This window comes from Passer montanus, unplaced genomic scaffold (assembly GCF_014805655.1).
Source record: "Passer montanus isolate IOZ18808 unplaced genomic scaffold, ASM1480565v1 scaffold9, whole genome shotgun sequence".
In the NCBI taxonomy this organism is placed as follows: Eukaryota; Metazoa; Chordata; class Aves; order Passeriformes; family Passeridae; genus Passer; species Passer montanus.
The window spans coordinates 8600158-8615516 of NW_024374367.1; the positions used below are offsets into that span (position 1 = coordinate 8600158).

The 15359-nt window shown below is 46.1% G+C and overlaps 3 protein-coding genes across 20 annotated transcripts in view; 2 read left to right on the plus strand and 1 right to left on the minus strand.

Moving 5' to 3' along the window:
* Positions 1-3571, plus strand: part of PXK (PX domain containing serine/threonine kinase like) — a 25181-nt gene extending 21610 nt beyond the window's left edge. For 2 of the 4 annotated variants that reach the window (XM_039734400.1, XM_039695267.1), the window contains exon 17: positions 2104-3571. In XM_039734400.1, the coding sequence (XP_039590334.1) occupies positions 2104-2288 (185 nt within the window). In that variant the 3' untranslated portion in view covers positions 2289-3571. The remainder of the gene's footprint in view (positions 1-2103) is intronic. The other 2 variants (XM_039695268.1, XM_039695269.1) reach the window with 1 other exon arrangement.
* PDHB (pyruvate dehydrogenase E1 subunit beta) lies at positions 2942-10561 on the minus strand. Its single transcript, XM_039734227.1, has 10 exons — positions 10509-10561; positions 7591-7837; positions 7341-7448; positions 7207-7269; positions 7090-7125; positions 6713-6998; positions 5871-5981; positions 5138-5229; positions 4724-4865; positions 2942-4417 (listed from the first exon to the last, which is right to left on the minus strand). Exons 1-10 carry the CDS (start codon positions 10559-10561, stop codon positions 4272-4274), a joined length of 1284 nt encoding a protein of 427 aa, XP_039590161.1. The 3' UTR covers positions 2942-4271.
* Positions 7834-15296, plus strand: KCTD6 (potassium channel tetramerization domain containing 6). 15 transcript variants are annotated; one of them, XM_039695281.1, is made up of 5 exons: positions 7834-9434; positions 9905-9970; positions 10612-10677; positions 11269-12687; positions 13893-15296. In XM_039695281.1, exons 4-5 carry the CDS (start codon positions 12661-12663, stop codon positions 14577-14579), a joined length of 714 nt encoding a protein of 237 aa, XP_039551215.1. In that variant the 5' UTR covers positions 7834-9434; positions 9905-9970; positions 10612-10677; positions 11269-12660; the 3' UTR covers positions 14580-15296. The 15 variants fall into 15 exon arrangements, with proteins under 15 accessions (XP_039551215.1, XP_039551208.1, XP_039551220.1 ...); XM_039695274.1 differs by having other exon boundaries at positions 7834-10677; positions 11269-11422; positions 12579-12687; XM_039695286.1 differs by having other exon boundaries at positions 7834-10677; positions 11269-11422; positions 12579-12687; positions 14084-15296.
* Positions 15297-15359: the final 63 nt, after the last annotated feature.

Consider the following 15359-nt stretch of genomic DNA (forward strand, 5'->3'; position numbering starts at 1 on the left):
TGTGATTAGCTGCTCTTGGTGCTTTCACAGCAGTTCCCCTGATCTGTTTGAGGCAGGTTGGTGCACCAGTCCTGCAGGGTCCTGCTCTGACCACTTCAACCACTAAATGGGCACTTGGACTGCTCTTGGTCTTGTTCTTCCTTTGGCCAAGTGCCAAGTTTTTCTTTCCTGGCATCCAACCACAAGAGAAACAGGATTCTAAGGCTGGGAATGTTTTGTCAGTATTTCTAACAGTAAATTGATGTACATCTTTGGCAAGTGTAAAAAGCAGATTTGTATAAGTTAGAAGGCCCCAGTATGCAATTTATTTCAGATTGTGCTGCCATTGTGTGAAGTTTTGGCTACTTCAGAAACCAGTTGATTCACATGCAACAGGCAGGTTAAATTGTTTCAGTTGATCTCTGGTGTTTCTATTAGGACTTGAGTATTTCCTCTGGAAGGGAAGAGAGTGAAGATGAGCTCAATGTGTACTTCAATGCTTTTGTTTTCACAGAAGGCTTTTGTGCCAATGAGAATTTCTCCTGAAGAGCTGGAAGTGCTACAATCACAGCTCATATTAATGTACACTGGCAAAATTGGATGCTTTATGTGAATACTCTACATTTTGAGCTTGCTCTCATATGGGAAAAGTCTTTCTTCAAAGACTGGTGCAGATAGAAAATGAGGGAGTTTTGAATCATGTCTTTCATCTAGTATAACTGTTTTAGTAAAAGCAGTTCTGTTTTTACTGTTACTTGTTAGCCTAAAAACAATTGTTGATGAGGAATTGAGAGACAAATAGAGCACAGAGAACTTTTGTCTGCTTTTTTTCTGTAGTTGAGCCTTATCCTCCATCAAATCCCTTTTGAGTCTGAGTGGCACAATGTTACATAATTACTTGCTATTTGCTCACCTATACCAAGCAGTTCTACTTCAGGAACAACAGTCTCTTGGTTGCCTTAATGTTGTTTTACTTGCCCAGTATCACAGTTCTTGCCACTTGCCAGTATATTCCTCTTTGTAGGTCAGAGCTACTGGAAGCAAGTGTTAGTAGATGCCATTTGTCTCTTCAGTCTTCCTATGGCATAATTCATGATCTAGATGATAGAGTTCAAATTCACTGCTGAGCAGTACCAGGATATTAATCATTATGCCCCTACTCCTTCCAGAATATGAGACAGGATGGCTCATTATTATCTGACTTGCACAGCAGTGATGGTGCAGTGTGCAGCAGCAGAGCTGCACAAGATCAGGATGCTTGGGAGAGTAAATGCCTGTGGTAAATGAGGGAGGCCACTTGCCTGGATCTGAACTGCCAGGAGACAGCTCCATGCAGGCCTCACTGCTGGACCAGCTGCATGTTCCACTCTGGGCTCTGGCTCCCAGGGAGTCAGGACCTGGAGGCTGAGGTTGGATGAGAAGCAGAAAGTGAACGTGGCTGGCGTGGAGAGCAAGGGACAGAGTACAAAGGTGGGAACAGGAGAGGCAGGCTGGAGGTGTGTGTGACAGTGTTGTGATTCATTCAGTCTGTCAAAACAACCATGTGTTACAACATATTTGGAGAAAGTCAAACAGAACTTTGGAAGTGTAAAACACTTCCAGAAAACTCTATCTGCAGTTAGTACTCTAAAAATGAAATATAATCTGGCCACGTAAAATGGTCATCAGATACTACAGTGATGTGGTTTTTCATTCATTGGAGTGTAAAGTGAGTTATGTAAGTAAGAACAGGTACTAAAATTTGTTTTCAGTCTTTGTTACTGTTCATGTCCCACAGAACAAACTGCCTCACTAGGGACAAATAGGAGAAGCTGAACCTGGAAGTCCTGTTCAGCAATCTCTATTTTCCTTGGTGCAAGATCACATATGAGTCATGTTTTGCATCTGAGTCCTGAGACCCTTCAGGCCTCATGTCAGAGGTATCTCAGATGACATGACTCACCTGCAGATAGAGGGATTTGATCACTTTGGCATTTTCCATCTGTTCTGTTCTTCACACTCCACTGGCATTCAAGGGATGACGGGACTAGTGCAGGACTGACCAAGCCCAGCCACGCAGCTGCAGGCCTCGGGGGCAGGACATCCCTGGCATAATCACCCTCCGCGTTCTCTCCCCCTTCCCAGGAGCATCGTCCATTCCCCCCGCGCCGCCCCCGCCGCCCCCGCCGCCGGCAGCTCCACCCCCGAGCACAGAGCGGCCCGACCTCAGCGCCAGCCGAGGAGCCCTGCTCAGCTCCATCCAGAACTTTCAGAAAGGAACTCTGAAGAAAACACAGACGTGCGACTACAGCGCTCCCAGGATCAGCTGAGGTCCCTCCAGGATTCAATTCCCTCTCCCCCTCCTGTGCCGCCCTCCTGACCAGCAACTGCCCCACCAGCACACAGCAGCTGCAGCTCCGTGACCTGGTTTCAGCTTTCCTGAGCAGCAGCACTGCCCTGCCCGAGCTGCTCTGCCATGCTGGGATGAGTACTCTGGTCTTTACTTGGCTGCAGGAACTGTGTTCTCTAGCTACAGCTTCAGGAGTACAGCAGCTCCTATATAGCTGAATAAAAAAATCTGAAAATAGGAATGACCGTGATGATGGTAAATTAATGCATTTTTTCTAGCTCCATTCCACACCGTTTTTCAAATTACAGGAATGTAGTTTTAGTCTGCTCGGTTTTTCAACTCTTTTCATGCACTTGTAACTCATCTTAATTCTTGCTGCATGGAGTCAACAATTTGTTTTACATAATCCAACCCTTTAAACACACTGCACAGGTGAGGGAACTGGAGAATTAAATCTTATTCCCACCATGTTTGCTGGTGGAGTTAAAATGCTGTCTCATGCAGCTTGTTTAAATGGACATCTACCTGCAACTCTAGGGGAAAGTGTTTTTAAATGAGGAAGCAGTTAAAGTGGGAGGTTATAGGGCACTGGGATGTTATTGTTGATTTAATTAAATGAAAAGTTACTTCAAGTTAATTCTATCATTTAAACTTTATTGAAAGATCCTTTTTGATTTAAAACCTTAAACAAATTGCACTTTAAAGGATTATAGATAATCCATTTTTTTAAATTCAAGTACATCAGTGTTTGTTACTATGCAGAGAATGTCTGTACAAAGTTTCATGTAACCTGTGATATTCAGTCATTTTTATTAAAATGTTAATGGAATTCCTTCAGCAGCATGTGGTGGGTATGTTCTGGTGGGATTCAACCTCCAAGCCAGACCTCCCAAGAACTGAACAGCACCTCTGCTACAGGAAATACCCTGGGGAGTACTCCTGGCTCTCAGAAACAGGACCCCAGCTCTTCTGTCTGCTTACAGAAGAGCCTCTCCCCCATTTACCTGAGGGCAGAGCAGACCCTGCTGCACAGGCTCCTCCAGGCAGCTTTCCCTCTGTACCACCAGCTCTGAGGGGAGCCTGGCAGAGCTCCCTGGGATGCAGTGATCTCCAAGGCTGCTCTCAGTGTGTCCCAGCTCTTCATACACAGTCCACACACCTACTTAGGCTCAGTGCAGCTGAATAAACCAACTCATTTTGCACTGCAAGAACCATAGTATGAGTGTGCTGTTGTCAGCCAGGTAGGGAGTTTAAAAAAAAAAAGAAACCACAAAAAACTTGACTAGTAAAAGCAAAGCATCTGGGCATTTTTTAAAAATCACTGTTACATAGCAGCTAGTAAAGAAAAATTAGGTATTGTTTCCCATCACACAGTGGAAAGGTTCAGGATCTTTATTTCAGCTCTTGTACAGAAGCCTTTCTGCACGTGCAGAATGCTCTTCAAACCAGACACAGCCAGCATCTCTTAACCCAGCCCTGGGCTGCCACAGCCTCTGCTCAGAGCTGCAGTGACAGGCTGGGCTGCAGTGATCAGCCTGATCATTCCTCTTTAATGAGCCTGGCAACCACAGGCTCCTGCAGCTGTACAGCATTCAAGGCCTGCTCTTGCTCTCTGCAGCTCTGTACTCAATCACTGCTGCAGCAGCTTCAATACAGCTCCTCTGGAACTTACAAGCCAAGCCAAAACAGAGGATTTTTCCCTCTCTCTGAATTTAGAAAAGGGTTTTTCCACAAACAGTAGCAGTAATCTGGCTGTACTGTTGAACAAACAAGCATTACCACATTGTTGCATACAGGACGTGTGGCTTGGGGGGTAACCCCATATAAATATTTTGGGAGGTCACTATACTTTCCCCACTGTACAAAAGATCATGGAGCTTATATAACAGAAATTATGCATACAACGTGCCCAACACCAAAAGAATGCCTTGTAGAGCAGGATTTTAAAACATCTATTTACAATTTATATATTCAAAGCTTTTTTCACTGCAAATACTATATCCTTCACTTGAGGTAAGCTGTTATCCTCTAAGATTTTTGCATAAGGCATGGGGACATCAGCACCGGTGACACGCACAGCTGGAGCATCCAGGTAGTTAAAGGCAGGTCCTGGAACAGAAGACAGTGTCAGGTTGCCAAGCACGATGCTTTTATCTTACAAAAGTAACCCAATTTCTGAATCTGACTCTATTAAACAATTTTTTGTTCCTGTGGCTCTAATATTCCACAAAGCAGTGCTCTGGCTTGTTTGTGTTCATGCACTCTGGGGTTTGGTCATCACCCTGTGAAAATCTCTACGGTAAGACTGCCCCAGCTCATCTGATTTAACCTCTAACTCTGCTGTTGCCTGGCTTCATCAAGAAAAATCAGGATTTAGAGTAGGGAATGAGATCAATGTGCTGTGACACTGAGTACCTTCCATGATCCTGGCACAGATTTCAGCTCCCACTCCAAACTGGGGCCAGCCTCCTTCCACAGTTACCAGGTGGTTTGTCTTGACCACGCTGGCTTCCACCGTCTCGATGTCCATCGGCCGAATGGTTCGCAGGTTTATCACCTGGGGCAAGGGACAGCGTGAGCCCGGCTGTGCCCTCAGCTGCCAGGCACCCCTGCCTGGGGACACGGCCCCGCAGCACTTGCAGCTGCTCTGACTCCAAAGACAAGACTTGATAAAATGTCTGACTCAGGAACGTGAAAGGCGCATGCTGTTAGGGCACTTGCAAATGTTAAGACCCTTGTAGGTCTGAAGTTTTGCACAGCTTGAACAAGAAGATGCTGGTTTTTCCCCCCACTTCAGGGAAAGATAAAAGTAACCCAAACCCCACTCACCTCACACTCCACACCTTCTTTAGAAAGTACAGCAGCTGCCTCCAAACAATGGCCAACAGGTCTTGAGTGTGCCACTAATGTAACATGAGTTCCTAGAACAGAAACAAGTGTTAGAAAAAACCTCTTGGGATTTAAAGCTTTTTTCTAGACCTCAGGCTCCTTTCAAGGTAGCATTAGGATTCACTTGCAAATTTAAGGTTCTTAGGTTTGTTTGAAATAATGAGCCCAAAATTTATCTGAATTTGTCACAGTATGAAGAGAGGAAGGACCATGTTTAGACACAAATTTTGCCCTTGAACTCAGGGAACTGAAGAGGTATTTAATGTAGTTTTCAGATTATCCTACTCAAATGTTCATATAATTCAGAGGTAAGTTATGAACAAGTGGGCTGAAACACTACAATGATCTCTTTTTGCATTTTTGACCAAAATCACATACTTAGGTGAGGACAAAACTGTTTCAGCCATCACCTACCCAAGCTGTACTACAGAACATATCCTTTATGGAGGCCTTTAGAAGGATAGTTTAAACTGAGGTATGGACAATCAGGTAATGTATCCTTGTAAGGGCAGCAGAACATGAAACCACACCACTGGATAAAAGAACATCTGAACACTTAACATTTGAAATACTTTTGTGTGCCCTGTGATAGCAGTACCCTGAATAGATGAGAGATTAAGAAAAGTCTCCAAGCACGTCAATTAATAAGGACAGAAATGCATTCTCAGCTTACCTGGCTTTTCTATTTTAGCTTTCCCAATGGGAATAACAAATTCCTTTGACTGTGCCTGTTCAGACATTTCAAAGGGAACACTATAGAGCAGCTCACTTTCCAGCATCACAACTAGAAGGAAACATGACTGGATTAGTGTGTACACCTGCAGGCACAGGCCTGCACTGAGCACTAACAGTCCTGCAGCTCAGGACAGTAAACCCACCCAGGCAACAAGGGAGTGAGGACTATGTTTGCAGAAGGAATTAAAAAAAAAAAGTAAATCAAAATCTTTATTCAGTAATAAATTATTTTAAAAACTTCTACAACTTCTCTGAAATGAGGTGAGCTATTTTACTTTAATGTAAAATAAATATATGTCATGTAAAATAAAAATTTTATTTTACATGACAGTACAATCACTAGTTTTAGAAAGGTCTCATACTTTTAATTACTGTTTGTGAAAAAATAAAGTCAAAGGTTGCCCTGCTCTTGAATAAGGACATTCTAAATTTATCATTTGAATTCATGATCTGTAAAACTGAGTTACATAGGCACTATATATGCAGGAATATAATAGTTCTTCTAACTCATCTTCACCCTTTTTAACCCTTTTATGATGCATTTATAAATGCTTCCAGGTTTCCTGGTTGATACCAAGCTAGCACTAAAACTGCACGTGGCAGCAGCACAGAATCAGTGCAGGGGACTGTTAGAGAAACCATGAATCCCTCTGTGTCTTTTTACACAACTGCAGTAAGTCAACCTGGAGTGCTTTAGGGTTCAACCAACGCTTGTTTTTGCGGGGAAAACCAGACATTCCTTAGGACTGAGTGCCGCAGCTATGATCCGCTCGTGCTCACCTGGGTTGTCATCCCGGATGGATGCTTTCAGCAGCCCCTTGGCATCCTCCGAGCTCCAGGGGCTGACGACCTTGAGGCCGGGGCAGTGCCCGTACCAGGCGGCGAAGCACTGCGAGTGCTGCGCGGCCACGCCCGCCGCGGCGCCGTTGGGGCCGCGGAACACGATGGGCACGGCGATGGAGCCGGCGGACATGTAGCACGTCTTGGCCGCCGAGTTGATCACCTGATCGATCGCTTGCATGGAGAAGTTGAACGTCATGAACTCGCACACCGGCCTCAGCCCTGCCTGTGAAATGACGTAAAAACGCGACGTGCGGGGTTTTTTTTGACGTAAAAACAGCTTCATTTTTAAAGTAGAGGAATGCAAATGTACAAACCATAGCAGCACCGACAGCGATTCCTGCAAAGCCCATCTGAAAGAGAGGAAACCAAGGGATAAGGAGCAGGGAGCAGCTGATGGGGGATCACCGGGGGAGGAGAGAGGGCAGCCTCACCTCGGATATCGGGGTGTCGATCACCCTCTTGTCCCCGTACTTCTTCCAGAGGCCCCTGGAGATCTGCAGGGCGGCAGAAAGGCGTCAGGGCCCGCCCCGGGCGCTCTCCCGGGCCGCCAGCGTCTCCCACGTACCTTGTAGGCGCCGTCGTACTGCGCCACCTCCTCGCCCAGCAGGAACACGCGCTCGTCCCGCTCCAGCTCCTCATCCAGCGCCTGGTTCAGCGCGTCCCGCACCGTCACCTGCGGGACAGCGGCAGCCGGGCTGAGCGGGGAGCGGAGCGGGGAGCGGCTCCTCAGCCCGGGGCCGCGGCCACCTCAGCCCGCCCCGGGCCAGACCCTTGCGAGGGGCGCGAGGCGCTCTCGGGGGCAGCCCTCCCGGTACCTGTATGGCGGCGGGCGCGGAGAGGCGCAGGCCCCGGCGCGGCTGGGGCGGCTGTTGCGGAGGCGCGGTGCCCGGCGGGGATCCCGGGCACGGAGCGGCCGGGAGCCGCAGCGGCTCCGCCTCCCCGGAGAGCGGCACGGCCGGGACCTGCCGGGGCTCGGGCCGCGCTCCCGGGTCACCTCCGGGAGGGGCAGAGCGGGCTAATTCGCGGCGTCTTTGCTGAATCACCGTGATCCGGGGGACAGTTCTTTACCACGATCTCCTCGGCTCCCCTGGGATGGAAGCTCCTGCCGAAGCCCTGGATCCTCCCTGGGCTTGCGGGGGGTTTCTGTCCCGCGTTGCTGCCGCCCCTTGGTCCGTATGTGCTGAGCCCCATCAGTGTGCAGGGAGGCTCTGCGTTTCTGACACCTGCCTGCCGCCAAAACTGCTCAGAGACGTTTCCTCAATGGAAAAACACTGGTTAATATCACAGAAGCACAGTACATGGATAAACCCCAACTATTATCACAGGTCCTGGAAGCCTGAGTGCCCTGGCTTCAGCAGGACCAGGCTGGATATTGGAGTCCTCCTTTGGGTCTCTTATAGAAGGGCCAAAGTCGTACTGGGATGTGGGCTCTTCCCACAAGAAGAAATTGGAATAAAGGTCTGGAATCAGGACTTAAAACAGGATGCCATAGAGCTCCTTGGGGAAGGGATGGAAACTTCAGGAGCTTGGAATTTGTAGTGAAGCAATTAAACATAAAAGAGTGAAAATGTTGAGTGGCTAGCGTGAGTGTTTTTCCGTCCTGCCTGAGGTAAAGACTGAGTATTTGTAAAAACCAGCTCAAGAAAATCAAGGGCTGAGTTAACTTCTAATAAGCTGCATTAGTCATGACAAACTTGACATGTGTAGAAGGTGGTAGGTGCTCTCCTTAGTGAAGCTGATCTGCTGAATTGCCCGAAGATCTGGTAACTGGTTGTTCTGAGAACGCTCCTCCTCCTCCTCACTCCCCTGGTTAGGGTGGCACAGAGCTGGAGCTCAGGGCTTGCTCTGCAGACCATCAGCTCACTGGAGTTTGGTGGAGAACAGTCAGCACTGGTGCTGCTCAGTGTTTGTCAGTTCAGGTGAGTCACCAATAATTTACAGTGAGAACTTGCCTTTCAAATATTCTGGCTGGCTGGGAAAGAGAGGTTGTCCCTGTACAGCATAACTGTGCTGCTGGATGGAGTTTCTTCTCATCTTGTGAGATCTAAGTGGGAGAGGCAGGGAGCTCACAAAGGGGGTGAGTAGCTGAAATGCCAAGTGTATTTCAGAGTCCTACCTTGCTCTTTTTCATTTTTAAGTTGCTGCTGCTAGAGATCCTTCCATCTCTATTGATGTAGGAATCAAAGGACACTCTTGAGGTTAAACAGCCTGTGGATACCAAACTGCCCATGAAAGACTATTGCCACGAGTAAATCCCTTAATTCTTTTCTTTGAAAAACTAGGTGAAGAACATTCAGAGCCAATCAGGTGGTCTGTGCCTCTTAACTTACAATGCACTTCTGCTCCTCCTTTGGGTAACTGCACGTTGCCCCATCTCTCCAGGAGTGGTGGTAGCCTGTAGTGCCAGCAGTGGGAATGCCTGGCAGGGCTGCTGGCATCCCTGCTGAGTGTGTGTGTGTGTTTTCACAGGTGCAGACGTTCATCTGACTCTTAAATGCTTTCTTTGAATTTCAGCTTGCAAACTGGTTTGCAGCTCTGCTCTGGGAGAAGCCCTGCTGGAGTTAGTGGCAGTACCTGTTGCAGCAGTGTTGCTGATAAACAGCCTTGTAATCCTCTGAGTCATAACATATGAAATGAGAGTGAGCGTTTATAAATGCAGGTATCCAGTTTGGTGTGTCGAGTGTAAAGTGATGACCTGAGTGCTTTTCTTGCTTCTCACTGTGCCATTCCAGTTCTAGCTGGGCTGTGGCAGGAGCCCCAGTGGCCGTGTCACTGCTGTGTGTCCTGTCCCTGCATGCAGAGCAGTGTCACCTCAGCAGGACTGTGCTTTGACACCCTCTGCTCCCACCACAGAGGGCCATCCTGTTTGGCTGAGCTGTGTCAGCAATTTGTCTGACTGAATTTCACTTCAAATATTTTTTGTGGTTATCAAATGTAGGCTGCCTTGGGATATGGCTGTGTGTCATCTGTAATTTGCTGTCTGGACAGGAGTAGCTGTGTTGGCAGGCTTGTCCCTGCGTGCAGTCCATTGGTGTGTGACACAAGGACAGAGCTGGCTGGAGGCTGCCTGTGCTGGGGGATGTATGGAGTGTGTGCCCACCCCCCTGCTGATCACTGTATCCCATCCAGGAGGATTAAAGCATCAGTGGAAGGGCACATGCCATGAAGGGTGTCCATCCTCAGCCTTGCTGTGAGGTGGGTGGTGAGTCCTTAGCTCAGGTTGTACCCAAACTAAGCTACTTTCACCTGTGAAGTTGTCTAGAAATTCAGAGCTCCCAGGCTGACGAGGGAAGTAGTGAAGAGTTAGGATCACACTCGGGCATTTTGGGATGGGCTCCTGGCACATTGCTCGTTATTCAAGAAAACTGGGATGTTCAGGCAAGTGGTGGAGTGGTCAGGTGTGCTCCAGAGACAGTCCTGTGGGTGATGTGGTGGGAGAAGGAGGGAGAAGAGGGTGCTTTTGTGTGGCACATCTCGCTCCAGCACTGGTCTGCCAGGGAGGTCTGTGTGTGCCTTGTGGTTCTGGGTCCTTACACAGAGGTCACAGAGATTTCTCCATGCCCCTTCTGTGTTGAGGGCTAGGTTTGTTCCAGATGATTGCTCTTGTAAATTTTTCACTCCGGTGTTACACAGCAGTGCTGTGATCAAAGATGAAATCATGCCTTTGCACCGGCTTGCAGTGTCATCTCTTTCTTTCCCTGATGAAGTCTTGATTCATCTGCACTGGACTTACATGCTGACCAAAATAACCTCATATTCACTAGTTAAATTAACACTGATGGACATCTCTGCCTTTGAAATATTCTGGATGTGTAATTTGAGTTAATTTTATTAAGACTGCAGATCTCTTCTGTCATGATTACTGGTGAGGTTTCTGGCTGGCTGCATCATTTCACTCTCAAGTGAGTATCAGAAACCTGTACCAGTCTCATATGGTTTTAATGCATCTTCATGTTATCCTCGTCTTGTACTTGACCAGAGTAACACCTTCAAGTGCTGGAATTTAAAAGGTCTGGTCTATTGCTAAAAGTTTACAAACTGTACTTGAGTGACAATTCCAAAAAACCCACAAAAACCATAACCCAAACTGTACTTGAGTGACAATTCCAAAAAACCCACAAAAACCATACCCAAACAAAAAAACTCAAAAAAAACCCCAAACAAACAAACCCACAAAAAACCCAAACCCAAAAAATCCCTAAAAACCAAAACAAAATGAAACAGCAAAACCCTGAAAGAATTGACTTCTTGATTTGTGAGCAGTTAAAAAAATAATGACAGAGGCTGGCAGAAGAGCTGGCATTCCAGGTTTATCTGCTGTTGGGGGATGTGCTTTAATGTACTCTCTTGAGGCATGCTCTGTCTCTAATTTGTAAAAATAGGATCCTGGTATGACTTGTTCTGTATCTTGGTATTCCTTAGTCTTCTGTTGTCTGACCTCACTATTTTCATATTTTGTTTTTTTTTTACTCTTTAATCCACCTGAGATGCAGCTGGGGCAGTGCTTGTGCTGCTGGGTCCCACAGACCTGACCTGCTGGATGCTGTTTTGCCCAGGCTGTGGATTTGGGCAGGGCACAGGGAGGTGGGATGTGCTGCCTTGTTCCGTGGTGAATGAAACCAACCACATTCCTTAGGAATGAGAAGGGCAAGTTATCTTTTTTGGTTGGGAATTAACTGTGAATATTCAGTCATTTTGCAGTGTGGGGCTCTGGCTTGGCTAAATCTTTGTGCTGCCTTTAGCTGGGTGTCTGTATGTTGAAGTTTGTTAGTAAAGAGGATGGGACCAGAAGTCTTGGGAACTGTGTGGTCTTTTAAGATGTAAAAATAAACAAAGCTGAGAAGCTCTACCCTACTTAAAACAGGCTGACCTAAATTTTCAGCAATTCTAGCAGAGAGGCAGGCTCTGGGTAGGGATAAAGGCTTACTGACAAATGGCTTCCCTGTCCTTCCATTGCTTGACAAGGTTGACAGGCCACCTTTGGCACATCAGCACTGGGCTCTGAGGTCATTCACTTCCCCCTTCTTGAGCTGCACAGCCTGGCTGTGGATTTGCCTTGTGCTTGTGTGGACAGTCCCCTTGTTATGCAAGTCAACAGTTCAGCATCTCCTGGGAAGTCACAGCAGGAATCTCTTCTCAAATTGCTTTTGTTGGAGTGTGTTGACAGCATGTTAGATGTCCTCTGGCTTGTCCCTACAGAGATGGCTTTTGAGAGTAGGTGTCTGGGAAGTCCTTTCCTACTCTTTGTCTGTAGATTAATGTTCTTACTATCAGTTGCAGTTCTCTACTACTGAATTATTTATTCTGCAATGAGAGTTTTTTTCTTCTTAGTGTTCATTGACTTTCATGCTTGATTTATTTTTCTGAGCAGTTTGAAACTGGAGCATGGGAATGTTGACTAATATTAACAGATCACGTGTGTGACCTCAGAGGTGGCTAAATAAACTTTTTTAATTGGGAAAATGACATCTGTGTTTCAAAGTAGTCACAGTTTCCCAGGTGAAAGGTTGCTTGTGAACATGTATTGCCCTCAGAGGCACATTGCTTGTTATTCCAGAAAACTGAGATGTTCAGGCAACTGGTGGAGTGGTTAGGTGTGCTCCAGAGACAGTCCTGTGGGTAATGTGATGGGAGAAGGAGGGAGAAGAGGGTTTGCAGATTCTCCTGCTAATGTGACTTTGTAGCTGAATGCTTTCCTGGCAGAGAGCCTGCCTTTGATTGGAAAGCATTCCCCTTGGTGTTCTTGTAGGTACTGATGGTCTGCCATGTTTTGTTCTGTGTTTGTGTGTGCTTTTTCCTGCAGGGAGATAAGAGGAGAGGAATTGTGTATCCTTTCAGCAGCCTTCTGTTAAACTTGGAATACCACAGCTCAAGCACGTGAACAGATGGATAATGGAGACTGGGGATATATGGTGAGTGCAAGTGTGCACTGGACACAACTGGGCTTCTGAGGTCTTGCAGCAAGAATCCTTCCAGATCTGCCCTCTGTAGATCCAGAGCTTCAGTCGTGAGAGAAGGGAAACTGTGCCTGTTAAAACAGCTTTACAACAGCTTACACACCTTCCCTGGAGTGCTGCACCTCCTGTGCAGTTTGTGGGGAGTGCCCAGGTTTACATTGCTAGGGACAGTCAGCCAGGACTGAGCTGATGCCTTGAGCTCAGTTACCATTTTCCTAACGCAAAAGCCAAAAATAGTTCATGCTTTTCCTTATTATGTTAAGGACTTCTGTCACTTTATTTATCGAGAGAAGTATTTTTCCTTGTAAACCTTGTCTCAAGCTAGACAAGCACATCTTATTTTCCTCCCCTTCTCATTCTGCTGCCATGCATATGTCTCTTTTCTCTGGCTGGCTGCAGTCCTGGTTTTTAGAGTTGGTGGCCAGATGGGATTTATGTTCCTTTCTCTTTTGCTTCCTCATGTGCTATCTGGAATCTGCTGCAGACTGGTTTGTGCTCTGCTCCCCACTTCTATGCAACACGCTAATTTGTTAATAAATATTTCTTTTTAGAGTTAAAAGCTGAAAGTTCTTTTTCTCCCTTGCCTGTTTTAATGAAGCCTCTGAGCCAAAGTGTGGATTATTTTGATTGTGAGCTCTTGGTCCTGTGTTTAAACCTGCATTGTCTTCCTCTTTTGAGGGATAAAAAGAGGCTTAACGTTTGTTTGGCTGGTTTTTTTCCTTTCCTTTTTTTTTTTTTTTGGTTTTGGTTTTGTTCTAGAATGAGAGACAGATTGTGAAAGTAAGGAACATTACTGGGCCTCATTCTGACTAACTTGTTCTTCAGGAAATTTCTCTGTTCTCATTTCCCCATCTGTAGAATAGGAAAAAACTTGCTGCCCGAATGCTAAACTCGATCCTGCGACAGTAGCTCAGTTGTTAAGATTTCTAAAGCATTCTGGAAATGTGCATTCTGCATGCTAAGTATCATCCTGTCTAGTTGCCAGTTGTGCCTTGTTGCTAGGTGGCTTGGATTTGTTCGGGTTTGAAGAGCCTTTAGAGGCATTAAACAGGAGAAGTGTGATTCCCCCAGTGTTCCAGCAGTATTTGCCGTGTGTGTCAGCAAGGTGATCGAATCTTCTTGTTGGGGCTTGATAAACTCTGCAATTTCTCTCTTTCTAGATGACTGATCCAGTCACGCTAAATGTGGGTGGACACATGTATACGACCTCCCTCACAACTCTAACGAGATATCCTGACTCAATGCTCGGGGCCATGTTCAGGGGAGACTTCCCCACTGCCAGGGACTCTCAGGGCAATTACTTTATTGACAGAGATGGACCACTTTTCCGTTATGTTCTTAACTTTTTAAGGACCTCAGAGCTCACTTTGCCACTGGACTTCAAGGAGTTTGACCTGCTCCGGAAGGAAGCAGACTTCTATCAGATTGAACCCTTAATTCAGTGTCTTAATGACCCCAAGCCGCTGTATCCTGTGGATACCTTTGAGGAGGTGGTGGAGCTGTCCAGCACCCGGAAGCTTTCCAAGTACTCCAACCCGGTGGCTGTGATCATCACGCAGCTCACCATCACGACGAAAGTCCACGCGCTGCTGGAAGGCATTTCAAACCACTTCACCAAGTGGAATAAGCACATGATGGACACCAGGGACTGCCAGGTGTCCTTCACCTTCGGGCCATGTGATTACCACCAGGAAGTGTCGCTGCGAGTGCATCTCATGGAGTACATCACAAAGCAGGGCTTCACGATCCGCAACACCAGAGTGCATCACATGAGCGAGCGTGCCAACGAAAACACAGTGGAACACAACTGGACTTTCTGCAGACTGGCACGGAAAACAGATGACTGATTCTGACTCCACAGGAGCCACTTCAGTGATTAGCAACTTAATTGGACAGTGAACCCAAGAGAGTCTGGATTTTGACTAAAGCAACAATATGGGCTTTTTTTATACGACTATTTATTGTTTATCAGTGAGGACTGGAGGAGTTTCATTCTCTAGCAGCTCTGTTCTTTTGTCCAGTTCAGAAAAAAAACCGTGCATGTGCCTGTTCAGTCAAGACACCTTTTTGTTTGAAAGAGGGAGTCCGAAGAATCAGTACAATAGGGTATTTTGTGTCATTAACACAATCCTCTGACTTGACTCAAAGTGCTAAAATTACCTCTTGTTTAAATGGTTTCTAATCCGTTTAATGCTATGACACTGGGAGCAAGAAACAAAAAAAAGATTTTAAAATGCAGTTGGGGAGAAGCTGCTATTGTGTAGACTAATATAGTTTCTAAATCAATAAACAGTATTGTAATATTCTAGGAAAACAGATCCCACCCTTTAAAAGTACTTGATAAGTACAGTTTCTTACAGTTATGACAACTGTTTCTTTCTATGCATATAAATCAAGCAACCAAATATTATCTGTAGCCATGGAAATATGATTACAAATATTTATATTGGATTCTAAATGCAAAATGTCCCTGTGGTAGAATTCATATTTTTAATGCCTGGTGCAATATTATTCCCAAGTGTAATGCCTGCCAGAAGAAGCTAATAAAAATGTGAAATACAGAATACGGTTTTGTATTTTCTTTTTGTCTTTTAGAATTCTTATACTTCAAAAAACCAAACCCAACC

Bases quoted from the DNA above. Each gene is read 5' to 3' on its own strand.
- PDHB (XM_039734227.1), bottom strand. From the start codon at position 10,561: ATGTCCATCAGTGTTAATTTAACTAGTGAATATGAGGTTATTTTGGTC. The intron at 7,838-10,508 runs GTAAGTCCAGTG...ATCGTGGTAAAG, and splicing joins GAGGTTATTTTGGTCAGCAT to AACTGTCCCCCGGATCACGG. The intron at 5,982-6,712 runs GTGAGCACGAGC...GTTTCCTTCTAG, and splicing joins CATCCGGGATGACAACCCAG to TTGTGATGCTGGAAAGTGAG.
- KCTD6 (XM_039695273.1), top strand. From the start codon at position 12,661: ATGGATAATGGAGACTGGGGATATATG. The intron at 12,688-13,892 runs GTGAGTGCAAGT...CTCTCTTTCTAG, and splicing joins ATGGAGACTGGGGATATATG to ATGACTGATCCAGTCACGCT.